A 19,792-nucleotide genomic window follows, 5' to 3' on the forward strand; every position below is an offset into this window, starting at 1 on the left:
AAAGAGCGTCTACACTGGCCCCGATCCTCCGGAAAAAGCGCCCTTTTCCGGAGGATCTTATTCAAAGTAGGGAAGGGGACACGGGGCTTCGGCGGAGAAAGAGACAGAGTCAGTAGGGGGAAGTGGGGGATCGGGTTTGGCTGGGAGGGGAGAGAAGGTGGAAACTGGGTTCAGTGGGGGGGGTCGGGGTGTGTGGAGGGGGGACAGGACTAGGCTGGGTTTGGCCAGAGGGGGGTGGGAGTCAAAGAGCCGCCAGGTGCAAGGGGGTTTCCTCCTCAGGGCCTCTCCTGCAGCAGCAGGCCAAGGGCAGGGGAGGGGGGTGGCCAAAAATTTTTTGCTTGGGGTGGCAAAAAACCTAGAGCTGGCCCCGGCTGCGGCCCCTCCCTCCGCAGCCACGGCCCAGAGGCAGAAACCAGACCTGCAGCCTTTGCCAGGGGAGCAGCTGCAGAGAGGCAGGTTTCGGGTCCTGTGGACAGAGGAATGTGAGAACTTGGGAGGGGGGAGGGTTCCATTGACCTGGGTGTGGTACCTGGGCGAGCCATGGGAGTGGTTGAGCTGGACCTGAGAGGCTGGACTCAGCTCAGGGCTGGAGGACACCCCCCCCCCCGAATCCTTTGGCTAACCGGGGTCCCCGTTCCCATGGCCCTGTGCCGGAATGGAGCAGTCAGAAGGAGAAGGCAAGGGACTGCTTTACTCCACCCCACCTGGCCTCTGCCTCTCCCTCCCGCCCACAGCCCCTAGCGGAGTGACTCACCCGCGCCCTTCCCCCAGGCCAATGGGAGAGCCGTGCCGGCTCCGCACTGCCTGGAAAAGCGTCCGTGGCCAATGTAGACGCACTTTTCCAGAAAAGAGCCCCGATAGCCATTTTCGCGATCGGGGCTTTTTTGCGGAAAAGACTACTGGGCTGTCTACACTGGCCCTTTTCCGGAACAGTGTTCCGGAATAAGGACTTATGCCCGAGCGGGAGCAGAATAGTTTTTCCGGAATAGCGGCTGATTTTGTACAGTAGAGAGTCGTTGCTTTTCTGGAAATTCAAGGGCCAGTGTAGACAGCTCGCAGCTTATTCCGGAAAAGCGGCTGATTTTCCAGAATAAGTGGCCCAGTGTAGACACAGCCCCTGTGTCTACACTGCAACTTTATTTTGAAATAAGTTAGTCCACCTCTACACAGCATGTAGTTATTTCAAAATGGTTTCAAAATATTGCCAAGCTGTAGGACTTCTTACTCTGGCTCCTGTGTCCCTCAGGCTATGTCTACACTGGCAGCTTCTTGCGCAAGAACTGTTTTGCGGAAGAGTTCTTGCCCAAAAAGTCTTCCACAAGAGCGCGTCTACACTGGCATGTGCTTTTGTGCAAGAGCATCCACGGTAGTGTGGACGCCCTCTTGCGCAAGAAAGCGCTGATGGCCAGTTTAGCCATAGCGATTTCTTGCGCAAGAAATCCCCCTTTGCGGCAACAATCCATTTCCTAGAGGGGGGAACACACCAGAGAGCAACCAGACAGGAGCAGATGGAAACATTTTATTAAAGCGAATGATTCACTCTCAGTTCCCGACACAAAAGTTACACAGGGGCTGGGCAGGGAGGGGTCCCTGCCTCTGTGTGTGGGGGGCTGGGAATGGGCGACAGGGGAGGGGTCACTGGATGGTCCCTGTTCTGTTCACTGCCTCTGGGGCACCTGGCATTGGCCACTGGGGGCCGACAGGACACGGGGCTGGATGGGCCTCTGGTCTGAGCCAGTCTGGCTGCTCTGATGTTCCCTGGTGAGCGCCCCCCATAGACTAGCTCAGGCAGCTCCCTGCCGGGCCTGCTGGCTTGTCCCAGACACTCCCATCCCCCGTCACTCAGGCTGGGGGCTCGCAGCGTCGTGCCAGGGATTTTCTGGGCGGCTACAATTCCAGGCAGCGCCGTTCAGCGTTGCAATAGCCCAGCCCCCGCCTGGAGCTCGCTCCTTGTCTCCAGCTCTGCAGGGGAGAGCAACGTTCCCAGCAGGCAGCAGCTTCAGGAGCTGGGGCCGGCTGCTTTCCTGAGCCCAGCTGGCCCCCAGAGCCCAAAGGTGGGGGAGGGGAGAGGGGACTAGTGAGGGGCAGAGCCATGGGAGTGGATGATTTGTGTGACCTGATCTGAACTCTGCCTGTCCCCAGCAAGGTTGCTAGTTCTGTCTCTATCCAGCCTCCAGCTCTGCCCTTCAGGGCCTGTCTGCTCCCCTGTCCTTCCACCTCCCTTAAGTGGAGCTGCAGGGAGGGAGGGGAAGGAGCTTCCAGGGGTCATAGAGGTGAGGAGCCAGGGGCTGGGTACAGAGGAGTCCTCCAGGGTCACACAGACTGGGGTGTGTGAGGCCAGAGGGGCTGCTGTCAGGGAGACAGTCGGAGCTCGGTGTTTGTGCCCCACCCCACCCAGATCCAGGGTCGGATGCTCTGCCCAGGGAGGGAGCCCGGCGGGAAAGTGAAGATCGGGGCTTTGGCAGCAGCATCGATAAATGTCACCAGCCCCCAGTCACAGTCCAGACAAACCCGGATCCTGCTGGGGGGGCTCAGGGGCAGGGGGGTTGCAGGGTCAGTGAGAGCCCGGAACTGACCCCACCACCACCCCACAGCCCAGATCCCCTCTCTGGGGCTCAGGCTGATCCCTCCCTTTCTGCTCACAGACTGTCTGGCCACCCCCAGAGACCAGATCCCTTCCTTGGGGGGTGGAATGATCTCTCCCTTCCTCTTCACAGACTCTCTGGCCACCCCCACAGCCCAGTATTGCCCATCCCCCACCTCCACCTCCCAGTAATGTCTCCCTGAGGTGAAGCCCTCACGGCCGAGTACACAGGACACACTGTCAAATCTCTCCGGGGTGTCGGGCAGTGGCTGCCGTGTGTTTCCCAGTCTCACACGTTTCCCATCCTCCGACAGGACGAGCTGGGGATGCGCCGTGTCTGGATCCAGAGTCACGTTGGCTGGGGGAGAATCAGAGCGTGAGGGGCAGAGCTCGGCCCTGGGGGGGTCGATGGGGTCAGGGACAGAATCTGCCCCAGCTGGGCAGTGACTCAGGGACTCTCCTGCCTCCAGGGGCGCCCGGCTCTGAGTGGGGAGCAGCCCTGAGGTCTCGGCCCAGCCCAAGGGGCAGCTCACTCCCTGGCAGGGAGGGGCCGTGGCAGAGAGAAGGGGTCAGAGGGGCCCTGACACTGGGAATCTGCCCCCCTCTCCCTGGGCCGGGGACAAGCGTCTCTGGGCCGGGGACCCCAGATGGAAACTGCCTGGTCAGGGCTGGCTGAATCCAGGCCTTGCCCTCGGCTGGGCCCCTCCCCATTGAAATGTCCCTGGGTCCCAGCTGCCTCTGGGCAGGGTTTGTGATTCCTCCTGTGACACGTCTCCCCCGCACGGCACGTCTGGGCTCGGCTCCTTTCCCGCCGCGCTGGGGCTCTGGGCCGAGCTCCGACCTGCCCCCCACCAGGCTGCTCAGTCTCCGGCCCAGTGCCCAGACCCCACAGAGCCAGCAGGGAGGGGCAGGGACCGGCCCCAGCTGGGCTGGGTGGGAAGAGGCTGAACAAGGCGAGTCCTGCACTGGGGGTGCCCAGGCGCCGTGCGGAGGGAACGGGGGTGTCTCTGTCCCAGCCATGGCAGGAGGCTGACTCAGGGGTGACAGAAGGAAGAGAGGCCCCAGGGAGCCGAGGGGGGTCCCAGTGGGGGCTGGGCGGAGGGAGAGAGAAGCTGAGCTCACGCGGGGGGAGAGGAAAAGGGGAACAGGACCAGAGCTCTGCTCTCAGCAGCTCCCCAGCTGCCTGCCATGGGCCCAGGGCTGCCCCTGTCTGTGCCCCGGGCCCTGGTGCTCTGGGGTCTGATCCATCCCTTCCCCTGGCAGAGCAGGGACCCTCCCATGGACTCTTGGGTCCTCTGCCGGGGGCAGGAGAAAGAGCAACGTCCCCGAGTGCCCCAGAGTCCATGCTGGGCACAGACCGTCAGTCACTGGGAGAAGGGAAACTCCCCACTTGGACCCCCCCACCTCTCCCGCGCCAGAGAACAAGGGGAGCCCAAGGCCGAGAGGAGATTTGGATGTAGGAGGTCTCCAAGCTGGGGGGTCCAGGCTGGGGGGGCTGAGGGTTTTGGATACCGGGGGGGGGGGGTACAAGCTGAGGCAGGGAGTTCAGGTGCTGGAGGGGCTGAGGGCTCTGGGGGAGCCCTGGAGATAAAGGGCTCTGGGCTGGGGGGTTGGACTCTGGGCTGGGTCTCTGGGGTGGCTCAGGAGGAGGCGTTTGGGGGCAGGAGGAGGCCCCTGTGCCGGTGAAAGCTGGGGGAGGGGCAGTTTGTGGCTCTGTTCCCATGGCTGGGGCCTGGCCAGAGGTGCTAAACAGCCTGCCCGGTGCCTGTCCTTTGGCACCGCACTGCGCCTGGCAGCAGGCCTGGCTCTGAGGGGGGCACGAGGCCTGAGGCAGCTCACCTGGTCTATACAGGCTGAGGGGTCCCTCCAGTGCATCCGGCAGAGAGTCTGGGGGAGGAGAGGGGGAGATTCAGGTTTGCACGGGGAGCCCAGAGCCGGGTTGTCACGTCACAGACACACTCAGGCCTTGTTCAATTCCCGCCTTTTGTCGGTGCCCAGGCCCAGGTCCTGCAGAGACTTTGGCATCAAAGCAGCTTTCGGCACTTTGGCCCCTTGATTAGGGTTACCAGGCAGTCTAAAAAAATACTGGACACACTTGATGGGGGTGGGGGGAAGGGAACATCCAGGAGGGGAGCAGGGCTGGCTGGGAGGAAGGGGGGGGGGAAGCAGAGTTGGTGGGAGGGGGGCTTCGGGTGCAGCGGGGCTGGCTGGGAAAGATCGGGGGGGGGCAGCCGGCGGGAAGCAGAGCTGGCGGAGGGGGCTCAGGGGCAGCGGGGTTGGCCGGGGGAGATTGGGGGATGGGCACCTGGAAGAAAGCAGAGCTGGAGGGGACGGGAAGGGTCGGGGACAGCGGGGCTGGCTGGGGGAGATCAGGGTGGGGGGGGGGCAGCCTTGATTGAAAACTACTGCTCCTCCCACCCAGCTGGCTGCTTCAGCTGCAGTTTGAAGAGAATTGGCTCAGCCGCAGCAGCATGTAGCCAGAGGGCAGCTCCTGGACTCACCCCAGCCCGGGGCCCACCCCTTAGCACGGCACTAGGGGGCAGAGGTAACTGTCCCGCCACCCCTCCTTCGCCATACCTCTGGAGTGGGGAGGGGATGGGGGAGAAAGGGCCGTGCAGAGCCACAACTCCGGCAGCTGCTTCCAGGAGCCGCTTGCCGGGTTTCCCCCTCCTCCTTCAGCAGCCGCCATTCGGCCCTTCGGCCAACGGGGAAATTCCCGGTATCTCGCCGGGCCAGTCTGCCCCGGCCCTGGGACACCCGCCCTGCAGCCCTCTGGCTGGGAGAGACGCAGGGGCCAAAACGAAGGGATTTTGCTGAATTTGGGCCAGAAGGTTGTGACCATCCACAAGTCTCCTTCTCTCCCTCGGCTTGGCTAGTAGGGGAAGTGCTGAGAACTGGGACCAGGGTCGTTGCTCTCTACACGATTGGAGACTGAACCTGGGTATTTATGCTGGACAATATACGGCCCAGGGGCCAGATCTGGCCCACCAAGCCCCCAAATCCGGCCTGGGGACCCCAATCCCGGGACTCTCAGGCACACGCAGCTGCCGTGGTTTAAAGCTCAGTCCCTGCGGCTCTGGGCTCTGCAGTGGGAGGGGTGGAGGGGGGCTTCATGTGATCTCCCCACCCCCAGCCCAACCCTCAGCTCCGATTGGCTGGAAACAACCGGCCAATAGGAACTGAGAGATTGGCCTGGGTGTGGGGGTAGCACAAGCCTTAGAGCCACATGGAGGGAGCAGTCTGCAGTTTAATGTGATATGGGGCTGCAGCAGGCAGGGAGCTCAGCCTGCCTTGGGGGTGCTGCAGAGCTGCCTTTGGCACCCCAGCCTCTCCTGCACCCCCACTCTGTACCCTCTGTCCCAGGTGATAACTCCCTCCCAGACCCTGTAGCCCTTCCTGCACCCCTCCCCCAGGCCAGAATCCTCTCCCACATCCACACCTCCTCCCATTCCCCTGCCCCAGGTCACCACCCACACCCTCTGCAGTCTGCACCCCCCTTTTCCCCTTCTCCCAGGTCACAGCTCCCTCCCCGAACCTGTACCCCCCTCCTACACTTCTCCCCCAGGCCAGAATCCTCACCTGCATCCAGACCCCCTCCCTGACCCTACACCCCAATCTGCGACCCAGGTCACCACCCCAAACTCCCTCTCAGACCCCACACCATCTCCTGCAGCCCAGTCCCTTACCCTGTGTGGCCTTCTGTATACAACACCCACCCTAAACCCTGCACCCCCACCACAGCAAAGTGTGGGCCTTGGCCACTTTCCAAAATCTTGTAGTGGCCCCCACCTAGAATTATTGCCCCCCAGCATTGATGCTGATTGGCTCCGCTTGGGCCTGGTGAGCCGTGTGCTTGCAATAAGGGAAAAGTTTTCTACAGTGACCTTGCTCTTAAAGTGCTGTGTTCCTGAGTTGCTCTGCAGGACCCAGATGTGTTGCTCACATAAGGTGTTTGCACAGACACCCAGAGTGACCTGCCTAGGCCAGGGAGCGACGTCCAGAACCCCCCTGTGGAGAAGTGATTCATGCACATCAGAAAAGAGAGTAACTTGAAAATTGCTTGGGCAGCAAAAACCCTCCAGCAATTGAAAGTTCCTGTGTGAGCCGTGTACAAGTCACACAAGGTACTGACTGTCCCCAACACAAAGGAGATTGGAACAGAACTCATCCGGGTATAATCTGGATGGTTCTAACAGGTCAGATACTGTCAGGGGTCATCCTGCTATCACAGTAGAAATGCACCATGACTCGCCTATGCCCCAGGAGAAGGGAACTGGGCGTGTTTCTCTCTCTCTGGCGTTTCTCACTCTCACACTCACTGAAATTGCAAAAACTGCTTCTGAACAAACAAGGGTTTGAATTAATCAGCCTGAGTGTCTTGGAACCCAAGCCAGTGTCATGCACCCCGCAGTTATATGGAAGCATCATCTAATTATGAACCAATTGACCAGCGCCATTCTCCTTCCAGGGTCCCACTTTCCACTCCTCCATCCCCCCAAGGTACCTTTGAACTCCCTCAGCGTCTCCGACAGCGCAGTCACTTTCTGGGAGAAACCATGGACTCGCTTCTCCAGTTCAGGAGCCATCTCCTCTGGCTGCTGGGCCTGTCCCTTCTCACACCTGGGGAGAAGCAACATCCCATGGTGGCAATGCAGTGATTCTCAGCCTTTTCAAGCATATGGACCTCTTTTCAATCCATGAAAATTTCACGGACCCCCTCCCCTCCCTGGGGGAGAAACAAAGAAAACAAAAAGAAAAAGAAAAAGAACATAAGAACGGACGTACTGGGTCAGACCAAAGGTCCATATAGCCCAGTATCCTGTCTGCTAACAGTGGCCAGCACCAGTTGCCCCAGAGAGGATGGACCGAAGACAATGATCAAGCGATTTGTCTCCTGCCATCTCTCTCCAGCCTCTGACAAACAGAGGACAAGGACACCATTTCTACCCCCGGCTAATAGCCTTTTATGGACCTAACCTCCATGAAATTATCTAGCTTCTCTTTAAACTCTGTTATAGTCCTAGCCTTCACAGCCTCCTGCAGCAAGGAGTTCCACAGGTTGACTACATGCTGTGTGAAGAAGAACTTTCTTCTATTCGTTTTAAACCTGCAACCCATTAACTTCATTTGGTGTCCTCTAGTTCTTCTATTATGGAACTAATAAATAACTTTTCTTTATTCACCCTCTCCACTCATGATTTTATAGACCTCTATCATATCTCCCCTTAGTCTCCTCTTTTCTAAACTAAAAAGTCCCAGTCATTTTAACCTCTCTTCATATGGAACCCGTTCCAAACCCCTAATCATTTTACTTGCCCTTTTCTGAACCCTTTCCAAGGCCAAAATATCTTTTTTGAGGTGAGGAGACCACATCTGTACACAGTATTCAAGATGTGGACATACATAGTTTTATACAGGGGCAGTAAGATATTCTGTGTCTTATTTTCTATCCTTTCTTAATAATTCCTAGAATCCTATTTGCCTTTTTGACCGCCGCTGCACACTGTGTGGAAGTTTTCAGGGAACTATCCACGATAACTCCAAGAGCTCTTCCCTGATTTGTCGTAGCCAAATTAGCCCCCTTTATACTGTACGTATAGTTGGGGTTATTTTTCCCAATGTGCATTACTTTACACTTATCCACATTAAATTTCATTTGCCATTTTGTTGCCCAATCATTCAGTTTGGTGAGGTCTTCTTGGAGTCCCTCACAGTCTGCTTCTGTCTTGACTATCCTAAACAGTTTGGTATCATCCATAAACTTTACCACCTCACTGCTCACCCCTTTCTCCAGATCATTTATGAATAAGTTGAAAAGGATTGGTCCCAGGACTGACCCTTGGAGACACCACTAGTTACCCCTCTCCAATCTGAAAATTTACCATTTATTCCTACCCTTTGTTTTCTGTCTTTTAACCAGTTCTCAGTCCAAGAAAGGACCTTCCCTCTTATCCCATGGCCATGTAATTTACACAAGAGCCTTTGGTGAGGAACCTTGTCAAAAGTTTTCTGAAAATCAAAGTATACTATATCTACTGGATCCCCCTGTCTGCATGTTTGTTAACCCCTTCTACGAACTCTATGGGTATATCTACACTAACCCCCTACTTCGAACTAGGGTGGCTAATGTAGGCATTCGAACTTGCAAATGGAGCCCGAGATTTAAATATCCCGGGCTTCATTTGTATGTTCCCGGGCGGGCGCCATTTTTAAATGCCCTTAGTTCAAACTGACTGCCCGTCGCTACATGTGGCAGTCAGAAGTTAATCCAAACTAAGTCCTTAGTTTGGATTAACTGTTACACTTCATTGCAGGTATATAACAGTTAATACGAACTAAGGATTTCGTTCAGATTCACTTCTGACTGCCACATATAGCCATGGGCAGTCAGTTCGAACTAAGGGCATTTAAAAATGGCGCCCGCCCGGGAACATACAAATAAAGTCCGGGATATTTAAATCCCGGGCTTCATTTGCAAGTTCGAATGCCTACATTAGCCACCCTAGCTCAAACTAGGGGGCTAGTGTAGACATTCCCTAGAAGATTAGTAAGACAGGATTTCCATTTACAGAAACCATGTTGACTTTTGTCCAACAAATTATGTTCTTCTACATGCCTGACAATTTTGTTTCTTTACTATTGTTTTGACTAATTTGCTCAGTACTGAACTTAGACTTACCTGTCTGTAATTGCCAGGATCGCCTCTAGAGCCCTTTTTAAATATTGGTGTCACATTAGCTACCTTCCAGTCATTAGGTGCGGAAGCCAATTTAAAGAATCCCTTGTATTAAGAAACTTTGTATGAGGTAAAGAAAAAATGTCTTTTGAACTCTCCCCTTTCCTTGATTGCCCTGTTGAAATGAATGAGGTGTGAATGGAGAATGAAAGGGGAGCACCTCCAGCAGCAGCTGCAAAGGTGGAGAAAGTCTGGGATCCAGACCCAAGCCAATACCTGTGCAGTGAGCTCATTAAGAAGACTGGACATACAGACGACTTGGGAGTCCAGCAGCAAGTGCCTGCCCTTGGAAGAACTTTCTTAGAAGTATTATAAAGGTGAGGTGATGACTAACTGGATCCATGAGTGGGATAAATAGGAGGCATCCTGCAGGGGGACCCCGGATTTTCGTCTTGTCAACATGGGAGCATTGATCTGGATAGGCAGAAGCCTGGCTCCACCCCTCCCCCATCTAACTCACCTGGCTAGTGCAGTTAGGGGGAGCAACTATTGGTAACAACAAGATGGAGTGTGGTTGTGTCTGTGTGTGTGAGTGTGTGAGTGTAACATATCATATGCATATGATAAAGTGTTGATCTATGTAAGTTCAGTAAATGTGGTGTGGTGCCTTATCTCCCTGAAAAAGATCCCGAGTACTTCTTTTAAGCACAACACACACAGGTCTCCAAACAGCCCTCGGGCAGGAAAGACCCTGGATCCCTGCTGCCCTGTGCTGAATGGTGCCCAGCGCCCAGCAGGGACAGGCCCACGTCCCACCCCTCAGTCCTGGGGCAGCCAGTCCCCAGGGAGGTGACATGGGTAGAATGTACCACAGGCCAGTCTGCGCCTTCCCCTGGGTAACTGCAGAGTCGTCTCTAAAGGGGCAAGGGCCTCAGGGTTAAATGGGTCAGAGATTTGAATCCCAAATGTGACCTTCCCGCACGTTCTGCTGTGGAGCCCTGGGGAGAGGCAGCGACAACTTCACTGCCCAGTGTTTCCCCAGCGCTGTGAGGGGGTGAGAGCCACCTACCTGCTCAAGGTGCCTCTGATCTCCTGTGAGAGAGAGAGAGAGAGAGAAAGAGAGAGAGAGAGAGAGTTTCAGTCCCACCTGACACACACTGTGAATTCCAAGGGAGGGATTTGGCGAGTGAGGGGAAACTAGACTTTGCCTGGCCCCAGGGCCACGGATCCCCTGAGCAAATGGGGCTTTGACATCGCTAGCCTCTCTGTGCCTGTGGGTCTGCACAAAACAACAATTCCCATGCCAGGGCGGCACACACGGAGCTGCCCTGTGACCTCTGACTCCTGTGCCCACCTGTTAGGGCAGCGTTTCTCAAACTGTGGTTCTTGACCCTCCGGGGGATCGCAAACAGCTGAGAGGGGGGTTGTGGTATCACAAGTTTTAGAACCCCTGTGTTAGGGGCTGTCCTGTCTCTGTGGTGGGAGCTGGAAAATTTCCCCCTCAGTCTCACCTGCAGGAATTCACTCGCCGGCTTCTGACACTTCCCCTCCAGCTCCCGGATCCGCTCGCTGAGCCGGGAAATCTGCTCCAAGAGTTTGGTGACAGTGTCAGTCCCTGCCTCCACTATCATCTCGTCCAGCTTCTGCAGCTGGGCCAGCAGGAGTCGCTCTTGTTCCTCCAGGAACTGCCGCAGCTGCTGAAACTCGGCCACAATCTTCTGCCGCTCGGCTTGTGTCCGTTTCTGGAAGAAGAACCAAAGGAAGAACATCACCATCACTAGGGGAACATGGATGGAGCCTGGGGTCCTTCTCAGAGCGCTGAGTGTGCAGGGGGGAATCTCTGCAAATTCTAAGTTGCCAGACAGTGAACAGTCTCCTGCAGTTACTAGAGAGAGAATTTTCTCACGTCATCCCATACGGCCCCAGAATCTCATAAAGGATGTTTCCGTGTCTGACATGCTTTGGATCGTGTGTGGCTGATGGTCTCAGTGACGCCGAGCCAAAGCAGCAGGGAGCAGGACTCAGCACTAGCTCTTGGTGACATTTTCCGCATTACATTTTTTTCCTGGGAAAATGCAGATTTGTCACCAAAGGAACATTTAATGAATTACTGGTGATGTCACTGGTTGTCATGATGCAGAAATAAATACATGACAAATAAACATATTTGCTTAATTTTTTCTAGAGTTTAAAGTCTGACTTATTTTTGAAACTATCCTTGTGTTTTATAAAATTATTTTTTAAGGAAATGGTCAACTTGAAACAAAACATTCTGATTTTTGCTCCCTCCCCCCGCCCACATTCATTTGACCAAGCAAAAAAATCAAATTTGTGATTTGCTAATAATTTTAAAAATAGATTTTTTTTGTTCAACTAATTTTGTTAATATCCTGCCAGCAAAGATCTAGCATTTGTTCAGGTCTACGCAGAGCCACGCTCGCAGAGACAGGTGGGAAGAAAAAAACAAATGAACCTGTGAGAGAAAAGCAGGCACCCAAAGTGAACGACAGCAATGGAGAAACTGTCCGGGCAGAAAGGGTGCGTTTACACAGCAGCGTTATTACAGAATAGCAGCAGTTATTCCACAGCAATTCTGATATTTATAAATAAATTCAAAATAACAGGCCGCTCTATTCTGACTTCTGTAAACCTCGTTCCATGAGAAATAAGGTCTCTTCTCATCTGAAGAAGTGGGCTGTGCCCATGAAAGCTCATGAAACCATCTACACGTTGTGTTACTCTTTAAAGTGCTACCAGCCTATTTGTTGTTTTTTAAGTTTATCCTGTTACAGGCTGTGACGTAGTGGGGGTACCTGGCTGGTTTCTATGCTGCTGGCTCTGGGGTAACCCCCACTGACTGCTGTGGGTACCACGACCCAGCAAAACAGGATGAGTCACTATGCAAACCAGTGGCCAGACCCCCCATGGAGAGGAACAAAGGAAGGTGGAATGCTGCCCTGGCTGGGGGGCAGGGCTGAAAGAGAGTGAGTTAGTTGTGGGCTGGGAGCATGGAGGAGACAGCCTAGGGAGAGGGGCTGGAGTTTAGGGGCCCAGTCTCCCCCATCTCAAGGGGGCCTGAGGCATCCTAGCCCAGCTCTGTGACCAGATTCCATCTGTGCTGTGCTGTATCCTGGAGAGGCAATAAACTTCCTCTATTCCACCGGCTGGTGCAGTCTGTTTGTGCCATTTCGGGGAGCAGGAGACGGGGGACCCCCAACGCGCCATCACACAGGCTAAGTTGACTATCCCCAGAGGCTTCAGTTTACAGTGGGTGTGACAGTGGTTTCCGACCTGTGGTCTTTGTGCCTTTGGGGCCATGGACCATATCAGTAAAAGACTTGGACTAAAAAGCACTGGATAGAATTCAGCTGTTCACACAGACAATCAATTTTCAAAGGGGTCACAGAACCTCCCTTTGACACTTCTAAAGAAGTCCACAAATTCACAGAGGCTGTGTCTAGACTAGCCAGTTTTTCCAGAAAATCAGCCGCTTTTCCGGAAAAACTTGCCAGCTGTCTACACTGGCTGCTTGAATTTCCGCAAAAGCACTGACTTCCTACTTTTTGCAGAAGCACTGACTTCCTATCAGTGCTTTTTGCGGAAATACTATGCTGCTCCTATTCGGGCAAAAGTCCCTTTTGCGCAAAACTTTTGCGCAAAAGGGCCAGTGTAGACAGCTGAGATTTGTTTTGCGCAAAAAAGCCCCGATCGTGAAAATGGCGATCGGGGCTTTTTTGAGCAAAAGCACGTGTAGATTAGCCACGGATGCTTTTCCGCAAAAAGTGATTTTGTGGAAAAGCATCCGTGCCAATCTAGGTGATCTTTTCCAAAAATGCTTTTAACAGAAAACTTTTCTGTTAAAAGAATTTCCAGAAAACTTTTCTGTTAAAAGCACTTCCGGAAAATCAGTCTAGACATAGCCAGCGGGTGGAAGTGGCTGGTTTAGGGCCCAACTCTAAGGAGGGATCCTGCTAAAACAATGAATTGTAATTTCTGGGTGCTCATTCCCCGGCTGATCAAGGGAAACAATAATCTGGCTGCTCCTTAGGTCTGATTCGGGATCAGCTCCCTCTGGCTCGCTAGAAAGGCAGGGTCATAATACTAAGTACCTACCAGGTATTTCTGGCTGGTCTTCTCCCTGTTCACTTTCAGTCCCAGCAGCTTTTGTCTCTTGATTCTCAGAGTCTTCAGATGGGCCTGGAGCCTTTCCTGCAGACGCAGAAATATTTCATGTGACTAAGCAAAAAATCAAATGTGAGATTTGCTAATAATTTAAAAATAGATCATTTTTGGTTCAACTCATTTCTGTAATGTCCTGCCAGCGAAGATGTTTAGGTTTTTAGTTTTGTTTCTGTTTTTGTTAGTTTCAGGACTAGAGGGAGGGGAGCTGGCCCAGCACAACCACACACTACTCACGACTGCAGGGCCCGGCAGGTTTATGAGATCAGAGACAGAGTCACAGTAATAGACACTGGGAGTGTTTTCAGAGGGTTTGAAATTGTCAGACCTTGTTACCATAGGGAGCTGGGGTCACATACTCAGAGGCTGCATGCACAGGGGTGGGGGAGATCGCAGGGGAGGGAGCTGGAGGAAAGGAGGGACACTGAGAGCATCGGGGATGTCCTGAGAAGCCAGGGTGCATGGGGGTGGGGAGTGAGGTGTAGAGGAGGGACACAGCCAGGCAGGTGCAGGGTGGAAATCTGGCCTGGCAGCCACCCGTGATGACCTAGCTCTGGCGATTGCAGGTGTTTGCAAACACTCCTCAGTGCCCCTCCCCCGTTCCCACCCCTGCTTCTTTCTTTACCCGCCTGCTGCGGGTCGTGTGCATGAGGCTGTGGCTGGGGCTAGGAGCTCTCTCTGGCTGGCTTGTCCATAGGGTGCCCGGCCCCACGGGGCCCCAATTGCTCCCTGGGGCCCGGGGAGGCCGGTGCTATAGACACCAATGCATTCTACTCACTACCAATTATTGCCATTGCCATGAACGTCAGCATGGAAACCAGGGTTGCCAGACAGAGGTTGACTGGCAATCAAAATAGGCCCGGGAAATGGGTTGAGAACGGCCCACTTTTTCACATCAAAGAATGTTTTTTAATTTACTCTTTGACCCCCATTAGCCACACACACCCCGACCCCTGTTAACCATGCTACTGACCCCCATGAGCGAGGCCTCTGGAGGTAACACTCTCGGGGCAAGATGGACACATGACCAGAAGTAAAAGGTGTCATGTGACCCCTCCTAAGGACTTTTCCCACCATCCTCCTACCAATAGGGATTAGTTGGCCCCCACCGAACCCCCCTCATGCAACTATCCTGCAATTGCATTAACCCAACATGTGTGTGACATTAACTAGGGCGGAGAGGCTGGGGGAAGTGTTCCCTTTAAGAGTTTCCTCCCATGAGCAGAATGAATTTTGTGTTGTGCACCAGTACTGAGTTCAGGTGGCTTGTTTGGATGGTCCACTGTGGCACCCACGTTATTAATGAAGATCTTATAAACCTCTACCTTTTCCCTCTGCTGCCATGTCTCTTCTCCTTGCTCCATCAGCTCCCCTGGGGCCTGCTGCCCCCCAATCCCTCACCCTCCTCTGCTGTCCTGACTCCTGCCCTTTGCACTGCCCTCAGCCCTCCCGAGACCTGCCCCCCTCCACCAGCCTTTCTTTCCCCTCTATGCCCACTCCTCCAGTAACCCCACTCTGATCATGTGAGCTACCCCTCCTCATCTCCTCTTCTAACACCTCCCTCTACACACCTGCCCTGCCTCTCTCCTCTGGTGCTGGTCCCTCCCCTGCAGGTGTCTGCCCTTCTGCTTCACCCCAGAATCCACTGGCACCTGCACCTTCCCTTAGCCCTGCATCCTTCTGGTGCCTTCCCCTTCCCTCACTGCCCCTGCCCCCTTTGCCCTCTTTTTCCATGATGCCCACCCCTTCACCACCCTCTGCCCCTGTTCATCTCATGCCCCTGTGCCCTCACATATGACTTGCTCCATCACCCCCTTCCTCATTCCCAGCCCTTCTTTCAAGCTTTCGCCCAGCACCTCCCCCTCTCCCCTCTAACTCCCAGTGCCCTTCCCCTCTCCTCTCCTCTCCAGCATCACCCTGTCCCCCCTCCCACGGACACCTCCCCTCCTGCCCTTTTCCTCATTGTCTCCACATGGCCCCCCGGCATTTGTCTCTCTTTCACCCTGTCCCTTGGTGCCTTCCCCTTTCTTCCCCTGAGCTGTCCCCCTCCCCTCAGCACAAGCCCCTTCCTCTCCCTCTCCTTCCCCCTATATTTCACCGTTCTCCTCCCCCACCTTCTGCCTTCCAGTTTGTGAGGCTGGAGTCTGTGGTCGGGCCCCAGAAGTCCCCACAGCCCTGGACCCAGCTGCTTGTGGGGCTCCAGACCACATGCCGGGCCTGGAGCTGGGCCACGTGGGGCTAATTTTACTGAAGTCCACGCACCAGCTCTGGCTCCCATTAGCAGGAACATGGGGGTGGGGGGAAGTCCCCATTCTCCCAGACCCTCCAGGTGGAGCACGGCTGTGTAAGCAGGTCTGTACCAGAGGTGTAGCACGCAGCGAGGGTGTTTTGTGCCCGGGGGCAAAGGCCAAATTTGTTTTGGTATGTCTACACTGCTAATGTAGGCATTTGAACTTGCAAATGAAGCCTGGGATTTGCATGTTCCCGGGCGCCGCCATTTTTAAATGCCCCGTAGTTCAAACTACCTGCCCACGGCTACACGTGGCACGGACTAGGTAGTTTGAATTAAAGCTCCTAATTCGAACTACTGTTAAACCTCCTTGCAGGAGGAATGGTTGCCAGCTGGCTGGTTGCCGGCAGCTGCGCAGAGCTTCCCCTGCCTCCTTGCAAAGAGGCGGAGGTTCGCAGCTGGCCGTGCTGTTCCCCGGCAACCCCTCCTCGCCAGATACAAGAAGGCAGGGGAAGCCCTATGTAGCTGTCGGCAAACGTCCGGCTTTTTGGGAAAATCATGTTATTTCGGGGACGGTCGTGTTGTGCGAGAAATGTTCTCTAAAAAAAAAATCGTGCTATCACGAAAACATGTTAAGCGGGCACGTGTTCAGTGAGGAATTACTGTACCTTAAAAACCACTGCTCTCGTCCTCCCACCCAGCTGGCTGCTTCAGCTGCAGTTTGGAGAGAGCCGCTCAGCGGCAGCAGCACTTTGCCGGCCGGCAGCTCCTGGACCCAAGAGCAGCATGTGCTCGTTGGTCCCACCCCAGCCCGGCACCCCCCAGCGTTGTGCCTGGGGGCGGGGGCAACTGCTTCCCCACCCGCCTTCACTATACCTCTAGAGTGGGGAGGGGTGGGAGGGAGAAAGGGCCGTGCTGCCCATGCAGAGCCAGAACTCTGACAGCTGCTCTCAGGAGCAGCTTGTTGGGTATATCCCCCTCCTCCTCCAGCAGCCACCAGCGAGCCGGCCCCTTGGCCAACGGCCCACCGGGAAATTCCCGGTAACCCACCGTTCCAGTCCACCCCTGTTGCTAGAGGTCCAGAATTGACCTGGACAGTGCGGTATTTTCATCTCCTGTACGGTAAAAAAATTCAGAAAATACCGTGCACCTGAAATGTCTGGTATTTTCTGATTTTATTCCCTTCCAGGAGGCAAAAACACAGGCTCTTCGAGTCAGTATTGGATACCTGGCAACCCTACACACACTCAGCAACTGGGCTCAGCCCCCCTGCTTATCTGTTTCCGCAGGGGAGCTGTCTGGCCTCAGAGGCATTTCTTAAGGGGCCATGTTTTTTCCCTGGTGTTTTTTTTGGAGGTGGGGGAGATTTTGGTATTTTTGGTTAAACCATCTGGCAACCCTAACAGACACATGCTGGGCACAAGGTTTCCCCACTGACTCTGCAGAGATAAATCCCAAAGAGAAACCTGCATGACTGGGATGCTCCCTGTGGCTCAAGAGAGGTAGGTGGGGACAAGACAGGGCACAGGCTGGCTGACGCTTTCAAGGCAGGCGCTCTCAGCAGGGTCCCTGTAGGCCGGGTGCTTGGGCAGCAGGCCAGGAGAGATTCCAGTGCAGCCCAGCTGATTAGCAGAGCGCCCAGTCACCCACAGCTGGCAGCGGGTGTTTCTACGGGTGGTGCACAGACACACATGCATTGGCGCACAGAACAAAATTTATTCCACATATGGATGGAAAATATTAGCAGGAACATTGGTTGTCAGCCCTGCCTGTGACGTAGTCAATTCTCCTCCCCAGGAAGGGACAATGAAACGCAGGGTGAGGGGTCCTGGGATCTAACCCGGCGAGAGATATGTCAAACAGAGGCACAGGAAAAGCCAGAGGGAGGAGGTCCATGGAGAAGGCAGAGGAGACCCTGGACCTTGGAGACAGAGGAGACCTCAAAGTCCTGAGAGTCCCTGCTGGGAGAGCAGGACTGTTACTGGCCACAAAAAAATGCCACTGTGGGTCTTTTTTGGGAAACTGAGGCAGGACTACCCCATACCACGAGGGTCACTCAGGTGCCCTATCACCAGGCTGTCCCTGCTTCCTGCAGTCCCACCCCTGACCCTATCGGCTAGATTCCCAGGGCGGGTGCTGCTCCCCAGTGCTCCCCTCCGTCCCATGAGGGCAGGAATCGCAGTGGGCATTTCCCTACCTGGAATTCTTCGGCAGCTTCCTCGGCAGGAATCACGGTGTGAGCTCGGTGCCCCTTGGATTTGTCGCACACCACACAGATGGGGATTTCATCCTCTCTGCAGAAGAGCTTGAGAGGCTCCTGGTGTTTCTCGCACAGTCTCTCTGCGGCTGGTTCCCTCCCTGCCAGCAACCTGAGTGCTCTGGCTGCATCCACAATACTCCTCAGCTGCCTGTTCGGCCTGAGGTTCCCCTGGGGAAAGGTCCGTCTGCACTGAGGGCAGGAGACGTCTGCAGTGAGCCCCCCCCAGCACTGGGTGATGCAGGCTCGGCAGTAGCTGTGATCACAGTCGAGAAACACCGGATCATTGAAATACTCCAGGCAGAGAGGACAGGTCATTTCATCCTGAAGTGTCTTTGCTGGATTCGCAGCAGCCATGGCTACTTGCAGGGGAGACCAGAGAATTTAGTTTCAGTTTCGTTCACTGGGAAATGGGCGGGTTGCAGTTTGTATCAATCAGTGCTGCCTTTCTGGGCGTGTTTTCCTGCTCTTTCCTTTTTCAGACTCTATGGAGCCTTTGCATGAAGTGTGATGAGTCCAGACTGACAGTGACTCCTCCAAAACATCTGCCAGGCCCCAAACTTGGGCCTGGGCACTCAGGGTGCATCTACACTGCCCTGTATTTCAGGATAAGCTGTTCTGGAAGATACATTCCAAAATACGAGCATCTACACTGCAGGGAAGCCTCAGAATGAGTCTGAGGCAGGCTCCCCTAATGGAGATGAGCTACCTCGATGGGGGAGCATTACTTATCAACCCAGGAAGCACTGGGGAGTAATGAATTTGCAGCTCACAGGCCATGTCCAGTTTGGCCCATCTGCAAGTGGCACCCAAGTGGGTGGCATCCCAGGGGCGGGGCAGAGGAGCTCACCAGTGTAGCAGGTTTTCCCGGGTGCTTCTCACACAGAAAGGCCCCTGGTGGAACCAGGCAGAAACGTGGTGTCTCTTTCTTGGTGTCTCCTGTTCTGTCCCAGCAGACGCTGCCCCTTCTCCCGCTGGCCTGTGCCTGGCCTCCCTCCGCCTCCCGGCACCACAGAAAGCCCCTTGGCGTGAGCCCGTCCCCTCTCCCAGGCAGGTGCCTCGGTCTCCCCTGCCCCGGGAGGCCGGCTCCTCCTGTGCGCTGCTCGCCAGAGGGGCAGCAGTGAGCGGGGAAGGATGAAGTCCGGCCGAGGCTCACAGCTCGGGCTCAAGCCCCAGCGCAAACCCTGCGGCCGGGCCCTGTCGCTCGCCTCCACACACACTCAGAGGGGAGGGGAAGCCCTGTTGCCTCAGGCCCAGAGACGAGGCCTCATCCCACATCCCTGCACTTGGCTTCCCCTCCCCTGGGGCAGGCTGGGCTCTGGGCTTACGTCCTCCTCAGCCCACGGGGAAGGAGGGAGCTGAGAGGGGGCAGGGAAGCAGGAGGCCAGAGCCCCCTCCCCGCAGGCTGGCCCAGCGCAGTCTCTGCCTGCTGGAGCCTCCTCTCACCAGCACTGGGGCCTGTTCCCTGCCAGTGGATCAGCCTGTTTCCTTTCCCAGCCTCTCTGCCCGGAATTGCCAGCTAAAGACAGACAGTCCCGCCTACCCCCCCACCGTGCGCATTTACCACATAAAACAACATTGTATTAAAAAGCCACCTTCGTTATCTCACTTATTAAGCAACAAGGAAGAAAACAGATAGGTTTGGGGCTCCATTGGTCTTTCAATTCGGTTATTTCTGGATAGACCTCCGGCAGTGCAGACACAGCCATAGCTGGTCTGGTGAACACAGAAAATGAATGAATGAAATCCAATGTTCTGCTACTTCTTATAATGCATCACTTATCCACTTCAGAGTGCTGGTGTATCATTTAAGGTGGCATCAAGGACTGGATTTGTTCCACGGCACAGCCATGGAGCATAAGAACA

General features: G+C 55.0%; 1 protein-coding gene across 2 annotated transcripts; it reads right to left on the reverse strand.

The window, feature by feature from the left end:
• Positions 1–851: 851 nt before the first annotated feature.
• Positions 852–18,314, reverse strand: LOC142823253 (zinc finger protein RFP-like). Of its 2 annotated transcripts, none has more exons than XM_089770830.1 (7): positions 17,867–18,314; positions 13,374–13,469; positions 10,772–11,002; positions 10,330–10,352; positions 7,061–7,204; positions 5,505–5,515; positions 852–2,942 (listed from the first exon to the last, which is right to left on the reverse strand). In XM_089770830.1, exons 1-7 carry the CDS (start codon positions 18,281–18,283, stop codon positions 2,353–2,355), a joined length of 1,512 nt encoding a protein of 503 aa, XP_089626956.1. In that variant the 5' UTR covers positions 18,284–18,314; the 3' UTR covers positions 852–2,352. The 2 variants fall into 2 exon arrangements, with proteins under 2 accessions (XP_089626956.1, XP_089626955.1); XM_089770829.1 differs by lacking the exon at positions 5,505–5,515 and adding an exon at positions 4,424–4,471 and having other exon boundaries at positions 853–2,942; positions 7,089–7,204.
• Between the last annotated feature and the right edge of the window lie 1,478 nt (positions 18,315–19,792).

Source organism: Pelodiscus sinensis, chromosome 19 (genome assembly GCF_052426305.1).
Source record: "Pelodiscus sinensis isolate ZL-2025 chromosome 19, ASM5242630v1, whole genome shotgun sequence".
NCBI lineage: Eukaryota > Metazoa > Chordata > Testudines > Trionychidae > Pelodiscus > Pelodiscus sinensis.

Excerpts from the sequence above, each read along its gene's own strand:
- LOC142823253 (XM_089770829.1), bottom strand. The coding sequence starts at position 18,283 with ATGGCTGCTGCGAATCCAGCAAAGACACTTCAGGATGAAATGACCTGT. Across the intron at positions 13,470-17,866 it reads AAGCTGCCGAAGAATTCCAG|GAAAGGCTCCAGGCCCATCT; the intron begins GTAGGGAAATGC and ends CTGCGTCTGCAG. Across the intron at positions 2,943-4,423 it reads CCTCAGCCTGTATAGACCAG|CCAACGTGACTCTGGATCCA; the intron begins GTGAGCTGCCTC and ends ATTCTCCCCCAG.